Raw genomic sequence first — 19,831 nt, 5'->3', positions numbered from 1 at the left:
CCATAAAGTACAACAAAAAAAACTGCTTTTTGGTGCTTAAGCAGCATTTTGCTTCTCCGCTGCATTTGGCCACAGAATTTTGTCGACGTTGCATCTGACGTCTTCGTTGGCAAGACAGCGCTGGTAAAATCTTTTAGAGTGCCTTATCCACCCCTGACACTGCTGGGCTGTAATGTCATCGCATGCCTCATCCATGGCCTGAAGGAGCATTGCCTGCTCATATGGACGCCTATCGTATACCTTCCACCTCCAGGCCGAGAAAAACTCCTCGATGGGGTTCATAAAGGGGGAGTAAGGTGGAAGGAATGTTGATCGGAACTCTGGATGGGCTGTAAACCGGTCTCGCACAGCCAATGCACGATGGAAGTTTACATTGTCCCAGACAATGATGGACACCATCTGGGCATTTGGCTGTACGAGACGGTTGTGCAGCCCACCCAGAAAATGTATGAGGCGCACAGAGTTGAATGCCCCCAACAGAGGGTCACGAGCCTCAACTGCATTGTGGGAAATGGCAGCATCCCTGCACTTCTTGGTAAATTGTATTTGTCCTAATACTCTAGCTTAATCTTCCGCCTAGTTTGGCTTTGCAGATGTTAGACCAGGATAGTGTTCATTGTTCTCAGCTAGAAATAGCTGTACAAAATAAGTAATTGTACCTTACTGAACCCGTGTTCAGCAGTTGTCTACGATCATGAAAATGCACTTCTTGTACGTCGCTTTGGATAAAAGCGTCTGCCAAATGAATGTAATGTAATGTAATGTAATGGAAATGGCAGCACACATTGAGATGTTGGCTCCACACTGTCCCGGGACATCAACAGTGGCCCTCTGCCCAATTACATTCCAGCTTGCTGTGTCCACGTGTCACTAAAGACAACAACGGCATCCATGTAGGCAGCGCAACCCTCTAGGCCCGCCAACACCCTGTTCATGAGTCTCTGAAACGTCGAAGGAGAATTTTTTTGCGCTTTACCAACCAACACTGACTGCAGCATAACGACTTGTTCATCCTCCGGCCGATTAAGAACTTTAGCTAGTCTCTCAAACAGCACAAAAAACGTGTCTGGGTCTTTTTCAGAAAATTTAGGGATTGGACAAAGATTGCGGGTGACATCAAAACCAGAGGAGCCAGAATTCCCATCTAAAGAATGAAGTACAGAAGCCTCAAACCCAGGTCGACCTACCAAAGATTGTCGTAGTACTTTGCTCTTTAAATTTCTCACGCTCAAGCCAACTTATCCTGTTCAAATTGTAGTTTTGCAAACTCAATTTTCTCCTTTAAATCTTGTTCAGATTTTACTTTTCCAACTTCAAGCCTTAACCTCTGCATTTCAAAGTCATGCTTGACTGTCTCTAATTGCACCAGGTCCCGAAACGACATCTCGTGTTCCAATTCAGACTCTCTGGCTCTTGAGATGGCAGTGCAGCTGGCATGGGTGCTAATGACAATGTAATGTCCTGTTCGGATGCCAAATGAATTGCCATGTCTCTTAAATCACCTTTTTTGTGTGCAGATGCTACAGTGCCACCCCAAAACACTACTAATTGACTTAATTCAGCCTTAGAAAAAGACAAGAATACACTGTTTGACGGTTCCCTTCAAAAACCCTTAACTTTCCCACTCTATGGCAGCACTGTAGCAGAGAAAAAGAAAAAAACTCTGCTTTAATGAAAACACAGTTCAATTATTCTCTCCACCCGTACGCTCAACGGCGTAACAATTTAGAAGGCTTTACTTCAACATCAACCAAGCTCCTTCTAAAACAAACACAATGCCACATGTGTCAAAAGAAATGTTTTTAATATAGCCTAACTCAAGCTCAACGTTACAGCAATTCAACTCAATTACGTTATTCCTTCAAAAGGGCTATCCAAACAGACCCGCACTTGCTGGTCTGCACAATGTAAGCACATAAACAGCTCACCAACACTTCCTGCACCACGCTCGCCACTGATAGGCCAGAACGCCAGCGCACATCCGCGCCTACATACAAACCAGGAAGCAAACACTAGCTCTGCTTAATGCGAATCGAGAGAGCCCCATGGCAAACCGATTATAACACTTTACCATGCTAATTAAATATCAAAAAGGGACATGTTTGTGACCCACAAACAATCCCGGACGAGCCCCAAATTCATGTGACGACCCGGCTCAAGGACCGACACATGAAACGGACACCAGACTTCAGTTGAAGGAAATAACAAGTGTTTATTGAAAAAGAGAACAAAACCAAACCAAACCGAAACCAAACTAACTATATCAGCGTCAGTAATCAGCGTGCATGGAGGTGTTGGGTGCCTGAAGTGTTTGGGTGTGCTAATTAAAGCATAGAAATGTGTACGGGGAAAAAGTGCAGCAGCGTCTGTGGCAGTCAGGCTTCCAGCTGGTGGAGAGAGAGAGTGAACGCCCAGCATCCTTGCCCTCTTAAGGACTGCGAACAGCTGCGTGCAGTCAGGATTGCTACTCCCGACAACACGCAGCACCCCGGCCAACAAGGGCAAATACACAGACAGGTGAAAACAAGAGGGGAGGGGCGCACGCAAGCCCTGACAGCGCTGAATGGACCCCCTGGCGAAGTTGGACCCTAGGCACGTGCCTAGTTTCCTAGATCCCTTGAGACCAATGGACAAGCCTACTCACATATGTGCATAATCCTAATGTGATGTCTAGGGCATAATGTCCACCAGTCTACACATTTATAGAGGATGGGTCGCTAAAGCATTCGCTACTGTAGTATTGCAACATTGCTATACACATACCTGAACGTATTCCACCCTCAAAGCCTTCACTCTATCTTCAATCCTTAGCAAAGGCACCAAGTAAATTTGTTTCATTGTGATTTGGTGCTTTTTCAAAGTTCGCCCAATTGTTGTTAGGCTGATTGAGTGGATGTTTTGGAAGATTCCGTTATCTGCCAGAATGTTTTGTTTGGATTTTCTTGATCCGTATGTCATTTCTTTGAACCGCCATGTCTGCTAGTGCCCTCTCCTGCTGGGCAGAGAGAAGACGGCCATGTCCTCCAGCTGATGGTGCTTTTTCAGTTCTAAAGTACAGTAAAGATAACAATTACAACAAAGATAATTCACACCCACACTTTAGTATTTATGAAATATTTTGTATTTGATTTATTTAAATATTTTATTGGAAAACCTGTCGCGATTCCGCATTTTCTGTTTCTGTTTTTCCCCTTTTGGCCGCCAGATGGCGGCACTTCAGTTTTGTGTTTCAGTTTGTTCTCACTCCCTGTGTTAATTGTATTATTGGTTTTAATTATTCTATCATTGTTCCCACCTGTGTCTTGTTATCCCCTCCTTTTCGGGTTTGATTGTTCTTTGAGTTCACCTGTGTTTTGCTACCCTTGCCTATTTAAGTTCTTTGTTTCATCTGCCACCAGACCCCTGCAGCTCATTCAGAATGCTGCGGCTCGTCTGGTCTTCAACCTCCCCAGACACTCCCACGTAACTCCCCAGCTCACTACCCTCCACTGGCTGCCTGTTATAGCTCGCATCAAATTCAAAACATTGGTCCTAGCATACCAGGCAGTCAAGGGATCAGCCCCAGCATACCTTCACAAGATATTCAAACCCTACATGCCAGCCAGATCCCTCCGTTCTGCTACCTCAGGATGCCTAGCACCTCCCCCTCTTCGCACCTGCACTTCCAGAACATGTCTCCTGCCTGTTCTGGCCCCACGATGGTGGAATGACCTCCCTGTGGAGGTCAGAACTGCTGAGACTGTGAACAATTTCAAACGACGACTGAAGACCCACCTCTTCAGGCTGCACCTCTCTCCATCCCTCCCTACCCCCTGTAAATGACTAAACTTAGGGTTGTAACTAGGCAGCTGTTTCATAGGTTACTTAGTTGATGCGCCTGTCTTAACGACTACTTGTATTTTTATTTATTTTTATTTTTCCATAGATTGCGTTGTCGCCGTTCTCGTTGTTAGTGTTAATCAGTTTAACCATCAGGGTCCAAGTTGAACTATGCGGTTGTTCCCTGTACTTGGACCGGTACTTCTCTCTAGGGGTTTCATCATACTTGTTCCTGGTTATGGTTATACACTTTGTTGTACATCGCTCTGGATAAGAGCGTCTGCCAAATGCCTGTAAGGTAATGTAATGTAATGTTTCCTGACTCGGCTGCTGGTTCCTTGTGTTTCTGCCTGCGTTCCTGCTTGTGTGTGTTCCACCCTGCCCGTGTTCTGTCCTGCCTGTTCCGCCCTGCCCGTGTTCCTCCCTGTTTTTTTCAGTTCTTAAGAATCTTTTTGTGTTTGTGGTTTTGCCCCTCATGGCTTTTTGTTTGTTCCCTGTTTGTTAAGTAAAGTGTTTGTTTGAATTTTCCTTTTTGGAGTCTCCCGCTTTTTTTTTACTCTGCGCCTGGGTCCACCCCCCGAATCCCTGACAAAACCAAATACTTTCACAAATAGTAATAAAAAATACATTCTTTTAAATAAATGCTTTCCTGGGAAACCAAATACTTTTTCAAATAGTATTTAGAGCCTTTTAAAAATGTATTAAATTACAAATACAATTGTAAAATATTTAAAATATCCCAGAGTTCTTTGTACAATACTCCTTCGGGCTAGGGGTTGAATTTGGGCAAGGGTAGCCTATGTCGGCAATTTTGAACAACCCATGTGCTGCCTCTAACAGTCAGTAGCCTAAATGCCCGTACATGTCTTTGCATGGGGAATGGCAAACTCAGACTTCTTGATAAGCTACTTGCCAGTCTGTTGGTACCCATGATATCTTTTTAAAGTTAGCAGCTTTTACTGTATTTCCTCTTTTTTTCTGTGGTCAGAGCATTCGACAGCCATGCAAACAGTTCCTTCTTTTACATTTTGTAAGGTTAGACACAGATAAGCTACTTGCCAGTCTGTTGGTACCCATGATATCTTTTTAAAGTTAGCAGCTTTTACTGTATTTCCTCTTTTTTTCTGTGGTCAGAGCATTCGACAGCCATGCAAACAGTTCCTTCTTTTACATTTTGTAAGGTTAGACACAGATAAAATAAAATTCATCCGTACATACTCACTACCAATTAACAATGGAAATCGGTACAGTTGGACTGGGGCCATCAGCAGTCACCTGACACATTCTAGTCAAAATGCTGTCCTCTAAATTGGACAAAACGCTCAAATTTCAGAGCTGATAGGTTCTCGCATATCCAATGCTTTTCAAGTCTTTCAACAGCTTGGTGCAATTGCGTATGTTGCACCACCGGCTTTATGTTGTGAAAGTATTTTCAAATAATTTCATTAAATCAAACCTTTTTTATTTGAAAATTCTGTATTTTTAAAGACATTTGAAAATAATTGCGAATGTTCCTTAAATACATTTTGTGATTTAAATACTCAATATTCTCAGTATTTCAAAAATAATTTCAAACAATTTCTAAAAAAAAGTGTTTAAAAGTAATAACTGAATCATTTCACAACAGCATGTTTTTGTGAGAATTCTGTATACATATTAAATTATGTTCCATAAAGTCATACAGTTTAAATGCATTCTCAGCTGCTCCATCACGTTGCCTAATACTCATTGAAGTTATTAGCAGGTAAATCACAGCCAGGGGTTGACAGCTATGGCCCTGGAGACCCGCAAAAATTCTGCATTTTTCTGCATTTTTGCTACTTGGCTGTTTATTTCACAGTTAACACACATCGTCTGGTTTCTAGGTTTTCGTTTTTTAGGCGAAAACAAAAACCAGCAGCCCCTGGACCTCTGGGGATCAGGACCATGCCACTCCTGAACAATGGTGCGATTTGTCATTTTGTTGGGTTTTTTTTGCAGCTGAGGACGGATTCCATGGCAGACGTGCTGAAGAGCCTGAACCTCCTGGAGGTGCTGAAGGAGTCCATGGAGAAGAATGGTAAATGGTAAATGGACTGCATTTATATAGCGCTTTTATCCAAAGCGCTTTACAATTGATGCCTCTCATTCGCCAGAGCAGTTAGGGGTTCGGGGTTAGGTGTCTTGCTCAAGGACACTTCGACATGCCCAGGGTGGGGTTTGAACCGGCAACCCTCTGACTGCCAGACAATCGGTCTTACCTCCTGGGCCATGGAGGCTGTGGAGGACCTCCTCATCAGCAGGGCGAACATCGCTGTGGTGGTGGAGAGCAGCCAGGAGAAAACCGCTCTCCTCAACTCCCTCCGCGGCCTGGGGCCCAGGGACGGTGGGGCGGCCCAGTTCCCCTCCCCCAGTCCCCAAGGGGAGCTGACAGTTCACCCAAACCCCAAACCCCAAACACCCCGACTTCGTACTGTGTGACCTGCCCGTGGTCCCTGATGGCTCGCCCTTTGACCCAGAGGAGTACACAGAGAAAGTCAAGTTCCTGCGCTACAATGCCGTCATCGTGACGTCCTCTCGGATGCGGTTTTGCAGCAACAGCGCCCTCGTGTGGCGGGAGGCCAGTTCGCTCCAGAGGGAGGCTATGTACTTTGCCTTGCTGGCCTCTGAGCGCGACTCGCGGGAGTCCATGGAGCCTAGGCGGAAAGCCAGCCAGGAAGCGTTGGGGTCGGAGGGCCTGGCTTCCCCGAGGGTCTTCCTGGTACGTGGCACCGCTTTGGAGACCCTGGACTTCCCCGAACTCCTGGAGGAAATGTGGCGGGACGTCCCGGAGGTCGCTGGAGGGGCTGGGCCGCCGACGGGGATGGGCCGGGGTGCGGCTCAAGGTCGTGCGCGCCTGCCCCCTCTCCCGGGAGATCACCAAGGGTGCCGTGAAGAAGCTGCTGACGGCCGCAGAGAAGCAGAAGCCCACCGGTGCCCGCGTGGTGGAGATGGCGCTGCCCGTGACCGCCAAGTCCGCTAGCTGGTCCTTCACCACCATGTTCCTGGCGCTCAATGGCGCCATCGACGACATGGCCGCCGATGCGGAAAGGGTGGTGGCGGCTGCAGTCGGGCGGGCAGATTGAGGAACTGAACTCTTCGCGACCAATTTAAGAAAAAAAAATAAAAATAAAAAAACCGGAGGTGGCCTAATACTTTTCAGCCTGTACTGTTCATGTTGCATTACGCATTTGCATTAATTTGATTTTTTTGTTTGTTACTTTTCCATGTATTTCTTGCACCGTGAACATTGCATTAGACATAAGAAAGCTCTTTAATGAAAAAAAAGTGCAAAATGATTTGATATTTCTTGGCAACGCTTGCTGAACTTGGCTCCGTTGTTGTTATTATCACTTGCTGCATTATGAGATCAGGTCTTGAGTGACGATGCATTGGTTCTGGAAATAAGCTCATTGCAAATATCCAAAAAGAATCTTCTCTTTCTCCCTTCTTTCCATGAAGAAGTCGGTTCCCCGTAACAGCTGCAGAAGACTATTAAAAAAAGTGGGGGGAAGTACGAAAATACAGTATTGAGTGAGAAAAAAAGATTGTCTTAGTACTTTGCTCTTTAAATTTCTCACACTCAAGCCAACTTATCCTGTTCAAATTGTAGTTTTGCAAACTCAATTTTCTCCTTTAAATCTTGTTCGGATTTTACTTTTTCCAAGCCTTAACCTCTGCATTTCAAAGTCATGCTTGACTGTCTCTAATTGCACCAGGTCCCGAAACGACATCTCATGTTCCAATTCAGACTCACTCTCTGGCTCTTGAGATGGCAGTGCAGCTGGCATGGGTGCTAATGACAATGTAATGTCCTGTTCGGATGCCAAATGAATTGCCATGTCTCTGAAATCACCTTTTTTGTGTGCAGATGCTACAGTGCCACCCCAAAACCCTACTAATTGACTTAATTCAGCCTTAGAAAAAGACAAGAATACACTGTTTGACGGTTCCCTTCAAAAACCCTTAACTTTCCCACTCTCTATGGCAGCACTGAAGCAGAGAAAAAGAAAAAAACTCTGCTGTAATGAAAACACAGTTCAATTATTCTCTCCACCCGTATGCTCAACGGCGTAAAAATTTAGAACGCTTTACTTTCAACTTCAACCAAGCTCCTTCTAAAACAAACACAATGCCACATGTGTGAAAAGAAATGTTTTTAATATAGCCTAACTCAAGCTCAACGTTACAGCAATTCAACTCAATTACGTTATTCCTTCAAAGGGGCTATCCAAACAGATCCGCACTTGCTGGTCTGCACAATGCAAGCACATAAACAGAGCTCACCAACACATTGTGTACCACACTCGCCACTGATAGGCCAGAACGCCAGCGCACATCCGCGCCTACATACAAACCAGGAAGCAAACACTAGCTCTGCTTAATGCGAATCGAGAGAGCCTCGTGGCAAACCGATTATAACACTTTATCTGTGCTAATTAAATATCAAAAAGGGACACGTTTGCGATCCACAAACAATCCCGGACGAGCCCCCAATTAATGTGACGACCCGGCTCAAGGACCGACACATGAAACGGACACCAGACTTTAGTTGAAGGAAATAACAAGTGTTTATTGAAAAAGAGAACAAAACCAAACCAAACCGAAACCAAACTAACTATATCAGCGTCACTAATCAGTGTGCATGGAGGTGTTGGGTGCCTGAAGTGTTTGGGTGTGCTAACTAAAGCATAAAAATGTGTACGGGTAAAAAGTGCAGCAGCGTCTGTGGCAGTCAGGCTTCCAGCTGGCGGAGAGAGAGAGTGAACGCCCATCATCCTTGCCCTCTTAAGGACTGCGAACAGCTGCGTGCAATCAGGACTGCTACTCACGACAGCACGCAGCACCCCGGCCAACAAGGGCAAATACACAGACAGGTGAAAACAAGAGGAGAGGGGCGCACGCAAGGCCTGACAGCGCTGAATGGACCCCCTGGCGAAGCTGGACCCTAGGCACGTGCCTAGTTTGCCTAGATCCCTTGAGACCAATGGGCAGGCCTACTCACATACGTACATAATCCTAATGTGATGTCTAGGGCATAATGTCAACCAGTCTACACATTTATAGAGGACGGGTCGCTAAAGTATTTGCTACTGTAGTATTGCAACATTGCTGTGCACATACCTGAACATATTCCACCCTCAAAGCCTTCGCTCTATCTTCATTCCTTAGCAAAGGCACCAAGTAAATTTGTTTCATTGTGATATGGTGCTTTTTCAAAGTTCGCCCAATTGTTGTTAGGCTGATTGAGTGGATGTTTTGGAAGATTCCGTTATCTGCCAGAATGTTTTGTTTGGATTTTCTTGATCCGTATGTCATTTCTTTGAACCGCCATGTCTGCTAGTGCCCTCTCCTGCTGGGCAGAGAGAAGACGGCCATGTCCGCCAGCTGATGGTGCTTTTTCAGTTCTAAAGTACATTAAAGATAACAATTACAACAAAGGTAATTCACACCCACACTTTAGTATTTATGAAATATTTTGTATTTGTATTTATTTAAAATATTTTATTGGAAAACCTGTCACGGTTCCGCATTTTCTGTTTCTGTTTTTCCCCTTTTGGCCGCCAGATGGCGGCACTTCAGTTTTGTGTTTCAGTTCGTTCTCCCACCCTGTGTTAATTGTATTATTGGTTTTAATTATTCTATCACTGTTCCCACCTGTGTCTTGTTACCCCCTCCGTTTCATTGTATGTTTCTGGTTTGATTGTTCTTTGAGTTCACCTGTGTTTTGTTACCCTTGTCTATTTAAGTTCTTTGTTTCCTGACTCGAGTGCTGGTTCCTTGTGTTTCTGCCTGCGTTCCTGCTTGTGTGTGTTCCACCCTGCCCGTGTTCTGTCCTGCCTGTGTTCCGCCCTGCCCGTGTTCCGTTGTTTTTTTCAGTTCTTAAGAATCTTTTTGTGTTTGTGGTTTTGTCCCTCGTGGCTTTTTGTTTGTTCCCTGCTTGTTAAGTAAAGTCTTTGTTTGAATTTTCCTTTTGGAGTCTCCCGTGTTTTTTTACTCTGCGCCTGGGTCCAACCCCCCGAATCCCTGACAAAACCAAATACTTTCACAAACAGTAATAAAAACATACATTCCTTTAAATAAATGCTTTCCTGGGAAATCAAATACTTTTTCAAATAGTATTTAGAGCCTTTTAAAAATGTATTAATTCCATTGTTAATTCCTCTCTCTCCTCTGGTCATGTTCCCTCTGTTTTTAAGACGGCTCGTGTTACCCCACTACTCAAAAAACCCACCTTAGACCCCTCCGATGTAGCAAATTATCGACCCATATCCCTTCTACCCTTTCTGTCCAAAACCCTCGAACGAGCAGTTCTTAAACAATTAACCTCTTTTCTCCATCAGAACAACCTGCTAGACCCTCATCAGTCTGGCTTCCGATCTGGGCACTCAACAGAAACTGCACTCCTAGCTGTGACGGAGGCACTTGCCACTGCAAGAGCCTCACGCCTTTCCTCTGTCCTGATCCTTCTTGACCTGTCTGCAGCTTTTGACACGGTCAACCATAAAATACTCCTCTCCACCTTGGCTGGGATGGGAATTGCCGGGACTGCCCTGTCTTGGTTCGCTTCCTATCTTGCAGATAGGACCTACCAGGTCACCTGGAAGGGGTCTGCCTCTGCTTCTCATCCACTTGTTACGGGAGTGCCGCAGGGATCTGTACTGGGTCCTCTGCTGTTCTCCTTATACACCAGATCTCTTGGTTCAGTCATTAATTCACATGGTTTTTCCTATCATTGTTATGCAGATGACACACAACTCTTCTTTTCTTTCCCCCCCTCGGCCACACTGGTCAATGATAAGATCTCTTCCTGCCTGGCTGACATCTCCACCTGGATGGCCAGCCACCATCTGAAGCTCAACCTCAACAAAACTGAGCTGCTCTTCTTCCCGTACAAGACCTCCTTGCTTCGTGAACTCTCAATCACGGTTGATGGCACCACAGTGACTGCCTCTCACTCTGCCAAGAGCTTGGGGGTGGTCCTGAATGACCAACTGGACCTCAAGGAACACATCAAGGCAACATCAAGGTCCTGCAGATTCCTCCTATACAACATCAGGAGGATTCGACCATACCTGACGACGCACTCCACCCAGCTGCTCGTCCAGGCTACGGTGACCTCTCGCCTTGATTACTGCAACTCTCTCCTTGCAAACCTGCCAGCTTGTGCCATACAGCCACTACAGATGATTCAGAATGCCGCTGCCCGGCTCATCTACAACCTCCCCAAATTCTCCCACGTCACTCCTCTGCTGCGATCACTTCACTGGCTACCGGTCGCTGCCAGGATCCGATTCAAAGCCCTGACCCTTGCCTACACTGCCGCCAACAGGACAGCCCCCATCTACTTGCAGGACATGACTCAATTCTATGTGCCTGCTCGTCCACTCCGCTCTGCAGCAGCAGGGCGTCTTGTAACCCTCCCACCCGCCCAAAGGGATCACAGAGCTTCTCCACCCTAGCTCCCCAGTGGTGGAACGAACTCCCCGTCCCTCTCCGAACCTCCCCCTCACTATCCATCTTCCGCCGTGGCCTGAAGACTCATGTCTTCAGACTATACCTAGAATAACCACCACCATGCTGTGTATATATATATTTTTTTTTTTTTAAATAAAAAAAAAAAAACCCTTTTTCCTGTCACTTGTTACATGTTGCCCCATCCCTGCACTTCTTGGTAAATTGTATTTGTCCTAATACTCTAGCTTAATTTTCTGCCTAGTTTGGCTTTGCAGATGTTAGACCAGGATAGTGTTCATTGTTCTCGGCTAGAAATAGCTGTACAAAATAAGTAATTGTACCTTACTGAACCCGTGTTCAGCAGTTGTCTACGATCATGAAAATGCACTTCTTGTACGTCGCTTTGGATAAAAGCGTCTGCCAAATGAATGTAATGTAATGTAAATGTATTAAATTACAAATGCAATTGTAAAATATTTAAAATATCCCAGAGTTCTTTGTACAATACTCCTTGGGGCTAGGGGTTGAATTTGGGCAATGGTAGCCTATGTCAGCAATTTTAAACAACCCATGCGCTGCCTCTAACAGACGGTAAATGCCTGTACATGTCTTTGCAGGGGGAATGGCAAACTCAGAAGTCTTGATAAGCTACTTGCCAGTTTGTTTCTTCCCATGAAATCTTTTTAAAGTTAGTGGCTTTTACTGTATTTCCTCTTTTTATCTGTGGTCAGAGAGTTCGACAGCCATGCAGACAGTTCCTTCTTTTACATTTTGTAAGGTTAGACACAGATAAAATAAAATTCATCCGTACATACTCACTACCATTAACAATGGAAATCGGTACAGTTGGACTGGGGCCGTCAGCAGTCACCTGACCCATTCTAGTCAATATACTTTCCTCTAAATTGGACAAAACGATCAAATTTCAGAGCTGATAGGTTCTCGCATATCCAATGCTTCTCAAGTCTTTCAACAGCTTGGTGCAATTGCGTATGTTGCACCACCAGCTTTATGTTGTGAAAGTATTTTCAAATAATTTAATTAAATCAAACCCCTTTTATTTGAAAATTCAGTATTTTTAAAGACATTTGAAAATAATTGTGAATAAAGGCAAATGCTCCTTAAATACATTTTGTGATTTAAATACTCAGTATTCTCAGTATTTCAAATATAATTTCAAACAATTTCTAAAAAAAGTGTTTAAAAGTAATAACTGAATCATTTCACAAAAGCATGTTTTTGTGAGAATTCTGTATACATTGTGGCAGGCTCACGGGTGTGGGGTTTCCACGTCACCAATTCAATAACCAAACAATCACACGAAACACGACTGGAGTGAAATTGGGGGATTTATTTAGGGAAAATTTACACAAGGAGGGGAAGGGGAAATTCAGCAACCAATCCAAAGTCCACAATCCGTTCTCGTTGTCCTTTTCCGTAATCCAGGGATATCCAAAAACCAGGTCCTCAGCCAAAACAGTTCGGTACACAGCGGGGTTAGTCAAACAGTCCGGGTCAAAACAGGTAATCACACAGATATTTTTCGCTCTCTCTTACTCTCCACAACACGCGTTTCCCTCACGGTACTTTGCGCCGTTCGTGCACTCCGCTTCCCCTTTTATCCCTCTGCCCTTAATGGCTTAATTAGGCCCAGGCTTGCCTCGTTGGGGCAGGAAGTCCATATAAGGCTCGGGGGTGGAGCCAGCGGGCGGCAACGTATCTGCCCTCAATTACCACTCCCCTCACCTCTCCCTGCCGTCTGCCACACACCCCCCCCCTCAGCTCCGACCGGGAGGGAGGGGCGGTCCAGCTCCCTAGAGCATCCCTCCTGGAGAGGGCATCGGCATTTCCATGGGCTGCACCTGATCTGTGGATGACAGAGAACGCAAAGGGCTGTAAGGACAGGAACCAGCGGGTGACCCGGGCGTTACTGTCCTTATTACGCGACATCCAAACCAGTGGTGCATGGTCCGTTACGAGGGTGAAGTGCCGTCCCAATAAGTAATACTTCAGCGTTTCTAGGGCCCACTTGATCGCTAGACATTCTTTCTCCACAGTGGAATATCTTTGCTCCCGTGGTAACAGCTTCCGGCTAATGTATACGACTGTGTGTTCCTCACCTTCTTGTAGCTGTGATAGGACGGCCCCCACCCCTGTTTCGGACGCATCGGTCTGCACCACCAGTGGTTTGGAGAAGTTTGGAGTCACCAGCACGGGTCCAGAACACAGTGCTCCCTTTAAGTCCTGGAAGGCTTTCTCCGCCTCCTCGGTCCATATCACCTGGGCGGGCAGATGGCTCCTGGTCAGATCCGTCAGGGGGCTGGCTCGGGAGGCAAAGTTGGGAACAAATCTCCTGTAGTAGCTCGTCAACCCCACAAACGTGCGTACTTGCTTCTTGGTGCGGGGGCGTGGCCAGTCCCGAATCGCCTCCACTTTCTTCACCTGGGGTTTTACACATCCCCTCCCGATCGTGTACCCCAGGTACTCAGCCTCCCGTAGGCCGAGTCGACATTTTTTTGGGTTAGCTGTTAGCCCCGCCCCCCTTAAGGCCTGTAAAACTGCATTCACCTGGTTTAGGTGGATCTCCCACTCGTTCCCGTGGATTACAATATCGTCAAGGTAGGCCGCGGCATACTCACGATGGGGACGGAGAACCTGGTCCATCAACCTCTGGAAGGTGGGTGGGGCCCCGTGCAATCCAAAGGGCAGCTTCCTGTAGTGGAACAGCCCGTCAGGGGTGGCAAAAGCAGTTTTCTCCCGCGCCTCGGGAGCTAAGGACACCTGCCAATAACCCTTTGTCAGGTCAAGCGTGCTGATAAACCGGGCGGTCCCCAGCCGTTCTATTAGTTCATCAATTCGGGGCATCGGGTAGGCATCGAACTTTGAGATTTCATTTAATTTTCTAAAATCATTGCAGAAGCGAATGGTGCCGTCTGGTTTCGGCACCAACACTATGGGGCTGCACCACTCACTATTCGACTCTTCGATGATTCCTGCTTCCAACATCATTTTTACCTCTTCCCTTATGGCGTCTCTCCTCGCTTCTGGTATGCGGTAGGGTCTCAATTTCACCATTTTCCCAGGTTCAGTGATGATGCGGTGCTGTACCAGATCGGTGTGTCCCGGTTCACTGGAGAACACATCCTGGTTCTGGCCGACCAACTCCCTCAGCTCTTGCTTCTGTGCTTGGCTCAGCTGCTCCCCAGTGGCACCTCCACAGGCTTGGTCTCTGTAGTAGCCTTCTTCGGGGAATAGAGTATAGTACCTCACGTGCATTCCATTTTTTCAACAAATTCACATGGTAAATCTGGGTCAGATGCCTACGCCCTGGCTGTCTGACCCTATAATTAACTTCACCCACCTTCTCAAGGACCTCATATGGCCCGTTCCATCGGGCCAAAAACTTACATTCTGTGGTGGGGACCAACACCAACACTTTGTCGCCTGGCTGGAAGTCTCTTCGTTGCGCCCCTCTGTTGTACACCCGTGCTTGGGCCTCCTGTGCCTCCTGCATGTGTTCTCGTACCAGGGGCCACAGGGTTGCCATCCGGTCTCTCATGTCTTCCACGTGTTCCACCATGGTTCGATGGGGCGACGGTTGCTGTTCCCAGGCTTCTTTAGCCACGTCCAGTAGTCCTCGGGGTCGTCTCCCGTACAGGAGTTCAAAGGGAGAGAAACCTGTTGAAGCTTGGGGCACTTCTCGGATCGAGAACATCAGGTAGGGTAGTAGCTGGTCCCAATTCCTCCCGTCCGCCTCCATCACCTTCTTCAGCATCTGCTTTAGGGTTCGATTGAATCTTTCCACCAATCCATCGGTCTGCGGGTGGTACACTGAGGTGCGCAACTGGGTTATTTTCATTAGCTTGCAGAGATCTTCATGATTCGCGACATGAACGGGGTTCCCTGGTCGGTTAATATCTCGTCTGGGATGCCGACTCGGGAGAACAGCATGACTAGCTCCCGTGCGATTCCTTGGTAGCCATGGTGCGCAGGGGGATGGCTTCTGGGTACCTGGTGGCATAATCCAAAATCACCAGGATGTATTGGTGACCTCGGCTGCTCTTGGGTAGAGGTCCTATCAGGTCCATTGCGATCCTGCTGAAAGGGACTGAAAGGATGGGTAGGGGAATTAAGGGGCTACGAAAGTGTGGTTTTGGTGCCACCTGTTGGCACTCCGGGCAACTGCGGCAGTAATCTTCCACTGCCCTTTTCACACCAGGCCAGTAAAATCGTGCCTTGATCCGGTCTAAGGTCTTCTCCACCCCTAGGTGGGCCCCAAGAAGGTGGGAGTGCGCCAACTGCAGGACAGTTTGTACAAAGGGTCGGGGCACACAACAACAATTCCAAACATTCGTCGTTTTTCTTCACCACCTGATACAACAATTTCTTCTTTATCGAAAAATGAGGGTATGTGATCTGACTTACCCCCTCGATAGGCTTTCCATCCACCACTGTCACCTGCTGGAGAGCGCTGGCCAGGTTGGAATCCTCCAACTGGGCCGTCCCAAACCGGCCCATTAGAGAGGCGGGCTCTGGTGCACCTCGTGATCCATTGGGAATATGCTGTCCAGACTCGCCTCACCCTCCTCCAGTCTTGCATCATCTGCATCGTCCTCCGAGAGGGGTTCTGTTGACGCCTGGGGGTCCACTTCCTGGAATCCACACATCTGGCTATCACCCTTCTGGTGTCCCTCCCGCCTCCCCGGCTTCCTCCTCCCTTTTGGTTCCCCCGTCTCCCCACGTCTCCGGACATACTGGCCCACAGTGGACGGAACATCGGGGAATCTCTCCCGATAAGGACCGGCACCGGTAGGTTTGGGAGACTCCCGCTGGTCCCGTGTGTTGTCCCTTTGTGGTCTGTAGGTGGAGGAGTGTGTAGGGTAGTTTTTAGTTTCACCGTGTATACATGTGATGGCCACGGTGTCAGTCAGGTTCGGGGACTGGGCGTAGTCGGGGCGGATCAGGGTCACCATACTCCCGGAGTCCAAAAGTGCTGTGGTGTCCTTTCCATTGGCCCTTACCGGGGGTAACAGGGGTAGGACTACTTTTCTCCGCCCCAGCATGTCATCAGCAACCCGCAGGGACGTCCGGTGGCTACCTCACTGGCTGAGGCCGAAGGCATCTGGACATCACGGTTTGGACAGCTCCAGGCGATGTGTCCCGGCTCACCACACTCGTAGCACTTCCTGCCGTCTGTGTTCAGGAAGGGCGTCGTTCGGGGAGCTGACCATCGGGGTCCCTCCATCCCTGGTCGTGGTCCAGGCATGGTCCTCCGTCCTTTTCCGCTCTTTCGGCGAGCGGAGGGTTCCGCCTTCAGTGGCGTCCGCTGCCCCAGGACCTCCAAAGCCACCTGTTGACCTTCCACCAGTTCCACCAGCTGATCCGCGCTCTGTGGGTTAGCTTGGCTTGCCAACTTCTTAGCTTCAAATGGGAGAGAGCGTAGAAATTTATCTATGACCACTTTCCGAGGGGCGTGGTCGTCAGTGGTTCCGCCGTTAGCCAGCTCTTGGTCAGCCTAATCAGATCATGCATTTGTGATCGGGGGACGCTGTGGCATATACGTCCAATCATGGAACCGTTGCGCCCGGCCGATCAGTGTGTAACCATACCGGCGCAGGATCTCCTTTTTCAGCCCCTCATAATGCGTCGCCTGTTCAGCCGTCAGATCCTGATAGGTCTTCTGTGCCGCGCCTGACAGGAAGGGTGCTAGCAGGCTGGCCCATTGCGCCTGGGGCCATTTCTCCCTAGCCGCCGTCCTCTCAAAGGCTTGGAGGTAAGCCTCGATGTCATCAGCTTCTGTTAGTTTCAGCAGAAACATACTGGGTTTAGGATGGGAGACTGCTGCGCTGGCAGCCACGGCAGCATGGGCGGCGGTTAGCTGGCTGAGTTCAGCTCGCAGGAGAGCGGTCTGCTGACGCTGTTCCTCCAGCAACTCCCGATGCATAGCCTGCTGCGCTATGTTGGTCTCCACTAGTTGCTTCACTAAGGCTTCCATTATGCTCCGTGTCTGTTTAGTTATTGAGCTTGGGTAGTGCCCGCATTCTCCACCATATGTGGCAGGCTCACGGGTGTGGGGTTTCCACGTCACCAATTCAATAACCAAACAATCACACGAAACACGACTGGAGTGAAATTGGGGGATTTATTTAGGGAAAATTTACACAAGGAGGGGAAGGGGAAATTCAGCAACCAATCCAAAGTCCACAATCCGTTCTCGTTGTCCTTTTCCGTAATCCAGGGATATCCAAAAACCAGGTCCTCAGCCAAAACAGTTCGGTACACAGCGGGGTTAGTCAAACAGTCCGGGTCAAAACAGGTAATCACACAGATATTTTTTGCTCTCTCTTACTCTCCACAACACGCGTTTCCCTCACGGTACTTTGCGCCGTTCGTGCACTCCGCTTCCCCTTTTATCCCTCTGCCCTTAATGGCTTAATTAGGCCCAGGCTTGCCTCGTTGGGGCAGGAAGTCCATATAAGGCTCGGGGGTGGAGCCAGCGGGCGGCAACGTATCTGCCCTCAATTACCACTCCCCTCACCTCTCCCTGCCGTCTGCCACAACATATTAAATTGCGTTCCATAAAGTCATACAGTTTAAAAGCATTCTCAGCTGTCCTCCTAACACGTTACCTAATACTATTGAAGTTATTAGCAGGTAAATCACAGTCAGGGGTTCACAGCTATGGCCCTGGAGACCCGCAAAATATCTGCATTTTTATTTCTACTCGGCACTTAGTCGATCGATTAAAGCAGTTGATTTCACAGTTAACGCACATCGTCTGGTTTCTAGGTTTTCGTTTTTAAGGCGAAAACAAAAACCAGCAGACCCTGGACCTCTGGGGATCAGGACCAGGCCACTCCTGAAAAATGGTGCGATTTGTCATTTTGTTAGTGTCTGGTATTTTTTTTGCAGCTGAGGACGGATTCCATGGCGGACGTGCTGAGGAGCCTGAACCTCCTGGAGGTGCTGAAGGAGTTCGTGGAGAAGAAGGGGCCCTCCGAGGTGAAGGAGGCGGTGGAGGACCTCCTCATCAGCAGGGTGAACATCGCTGTGGTGGGGGAGAGCAGCCCGGAGAAAACCACCCTCCTCAACTCCCTCCGCGGCCTGGGGCCCGGGGACGGTGGGGCGGCCCAGTTCCCCTCCCCCAGCCCCCAAAAGGAGCTGATAGTTTACCCAAAACCCAAACACCCAGACATCCGACTGTGGGACCTGCCCGTGGTCCCTGATGGCTCTCCCTTTGACCCAGAGGACTACAAGAAAGTCAAGTTCCTGCGCTACAATGCCGTCATCGTGACGTCCTCTCAGATGCGGTTTTGCAGCAACAGCGCCCTCGTGTGGCGGGAGGCCAGATCGCTCCAGAGGGAGGCTGTGTACTTCGCCTTGCTGGCCTCTGAGCGTGACTCGCGGGAGTCCATGGAGCCTAGGCGGAAAGCCAGCCAGGAGGCGTTGGGGTCAGAGGGCCTGGCTTCCCCGAGGGTCTTCCTGGTACGTGGCACCGCCTTGGAGGCCCTGGACTTCCCCGAACTCCTGGAGGAAATGTGGCGGGACGTCCCGGAGGTGAAGGCTGCCGCCCTCCCACTGGCCCTTCCGGCCCTGTCCGTCGCCGTGGTGACCAGAAAGCGGGACGCCCTCAAGGCGCTGTTGTGGGCGGCGGCCTCGCTCTCGGGTGGCGTTTCGGCCATCCCCATGCCCCTGGTGTCCTCCGCGGTGGACGCCGGCGTGGGGGTGCGGATCCTGAGCAAGGCGCGCGACTCGCTGGGCCTGGACGACGCGTCGCTGGAGGGGCTGGCCCGCCGACGGGGGAGGGACGGGGCGCGGCTCAAGGCCCTGCGCGCCTGCCCCCTCTCCCAGGAGGTCACCAAGGGTGCCGTGAAGAAGCTGCTGGCGGCCGCAGAGAAGCAGAAGCCCACCGGTGCCCGCGTGGTGGAGATGGCGCTGCCCGGGACCACCAAGTCCGCCAGCCGCTCCTTCACCACCATGTTCCTGGCGCTCAATGGCGCCATCGACGACATGGCCGCCGATGCAGAAAGGGTGGTGGCAGCTGCAGTCGGGGGGGCAGATTGGGGAACTGAATTCTTCGCGACCAATTTAAGAGAAAAACAAAAAAAAAAAACCGGAGGTGGCCTAATTCTTTTCTGTACTGTACATGTTGCATTACGCATTTGCATTAATTTGATATTTTTGTTTATTACTTTTTCATGTATTTCTTGCACCGTGAACATTACTTCAGACATAAGAAAGCTCTTTTTTTTAAAAAAGTGCAAAATGATTTGAAGTGATATTTCTTGGCAACGCTTGCTGAACTTGGCTCCGTTGTTGTTATTATCACTTGCTGCATTATGAGATCAGGTCTTGAGTGACGATGCATTGGTTCTGGAAATAAGCTCATTGCAAATATCCAAAAAGAGTCTTCTCTTTCTCCCTTCTTTCCATGAAGAAGTCGGTTCCCCGTAACAGCTGCAGAAGACTATTTAAAAAAGTGGGGGGAAGTACAAAAATACAGTATTGAGTGAGAAAAAAAGACAGTGACACTTCC

At 48.5% G+C, this 19,831-nt stretch overlaps 1 protein-coding gene and 1 pseudogene across 1 annotated transcript; both read left to right on the top strand.

Annotated features, from left to right (window-relative positions):
* The first annotated feature begins 5,814 nt into the window (after nt 1-5,814).
* Nucleotides 5,815-7,269, top strand: LOC135246970 (interferon-inducible GTPase 5-like; annotated as a pseudogene).
* Nucleotides 7,270-18,201: 10,932 nt separating this feature from the next.
* LOC135246969 (interferon-inducible GTPase 5-like) lies at nt 18,202-19,712 on the top strand. Its single transcript, XM_064320245.1, has one exon. The coding sequence runs from the start codon at nt 18,223-18,225 to the stop codon at nt 19,567-19,569; it is 1,347 nt and encodes a 448-aa protein (XP_064176315.1). The 5' UTR covers nt 18,202-18,222; the 3' UTR covers nt 19,570-19,712.
* Nucleotides 19,713-19,831: the final 119 nt, after the last annotated feature.

This window comes from Anguilla rostrata, unplaced genomic scaffold, assembly GCF_018555375.3.
Source record: "Anguilla rostrata isolate EN2019 unplaced genomic scaffold, ASM1855537v3 scaf0997, whole genome shotgun sequence".
Classification (NCBI taxonomy): Eukaryota; Metazoa; Chordata; class Actinopteri; order Anguilliformes; family Anguillidae; genus Anguilla; species Anguilla rostrata.
This window is presented reverse-complemented; position numbering and strand designations above follow the sequence as displayed.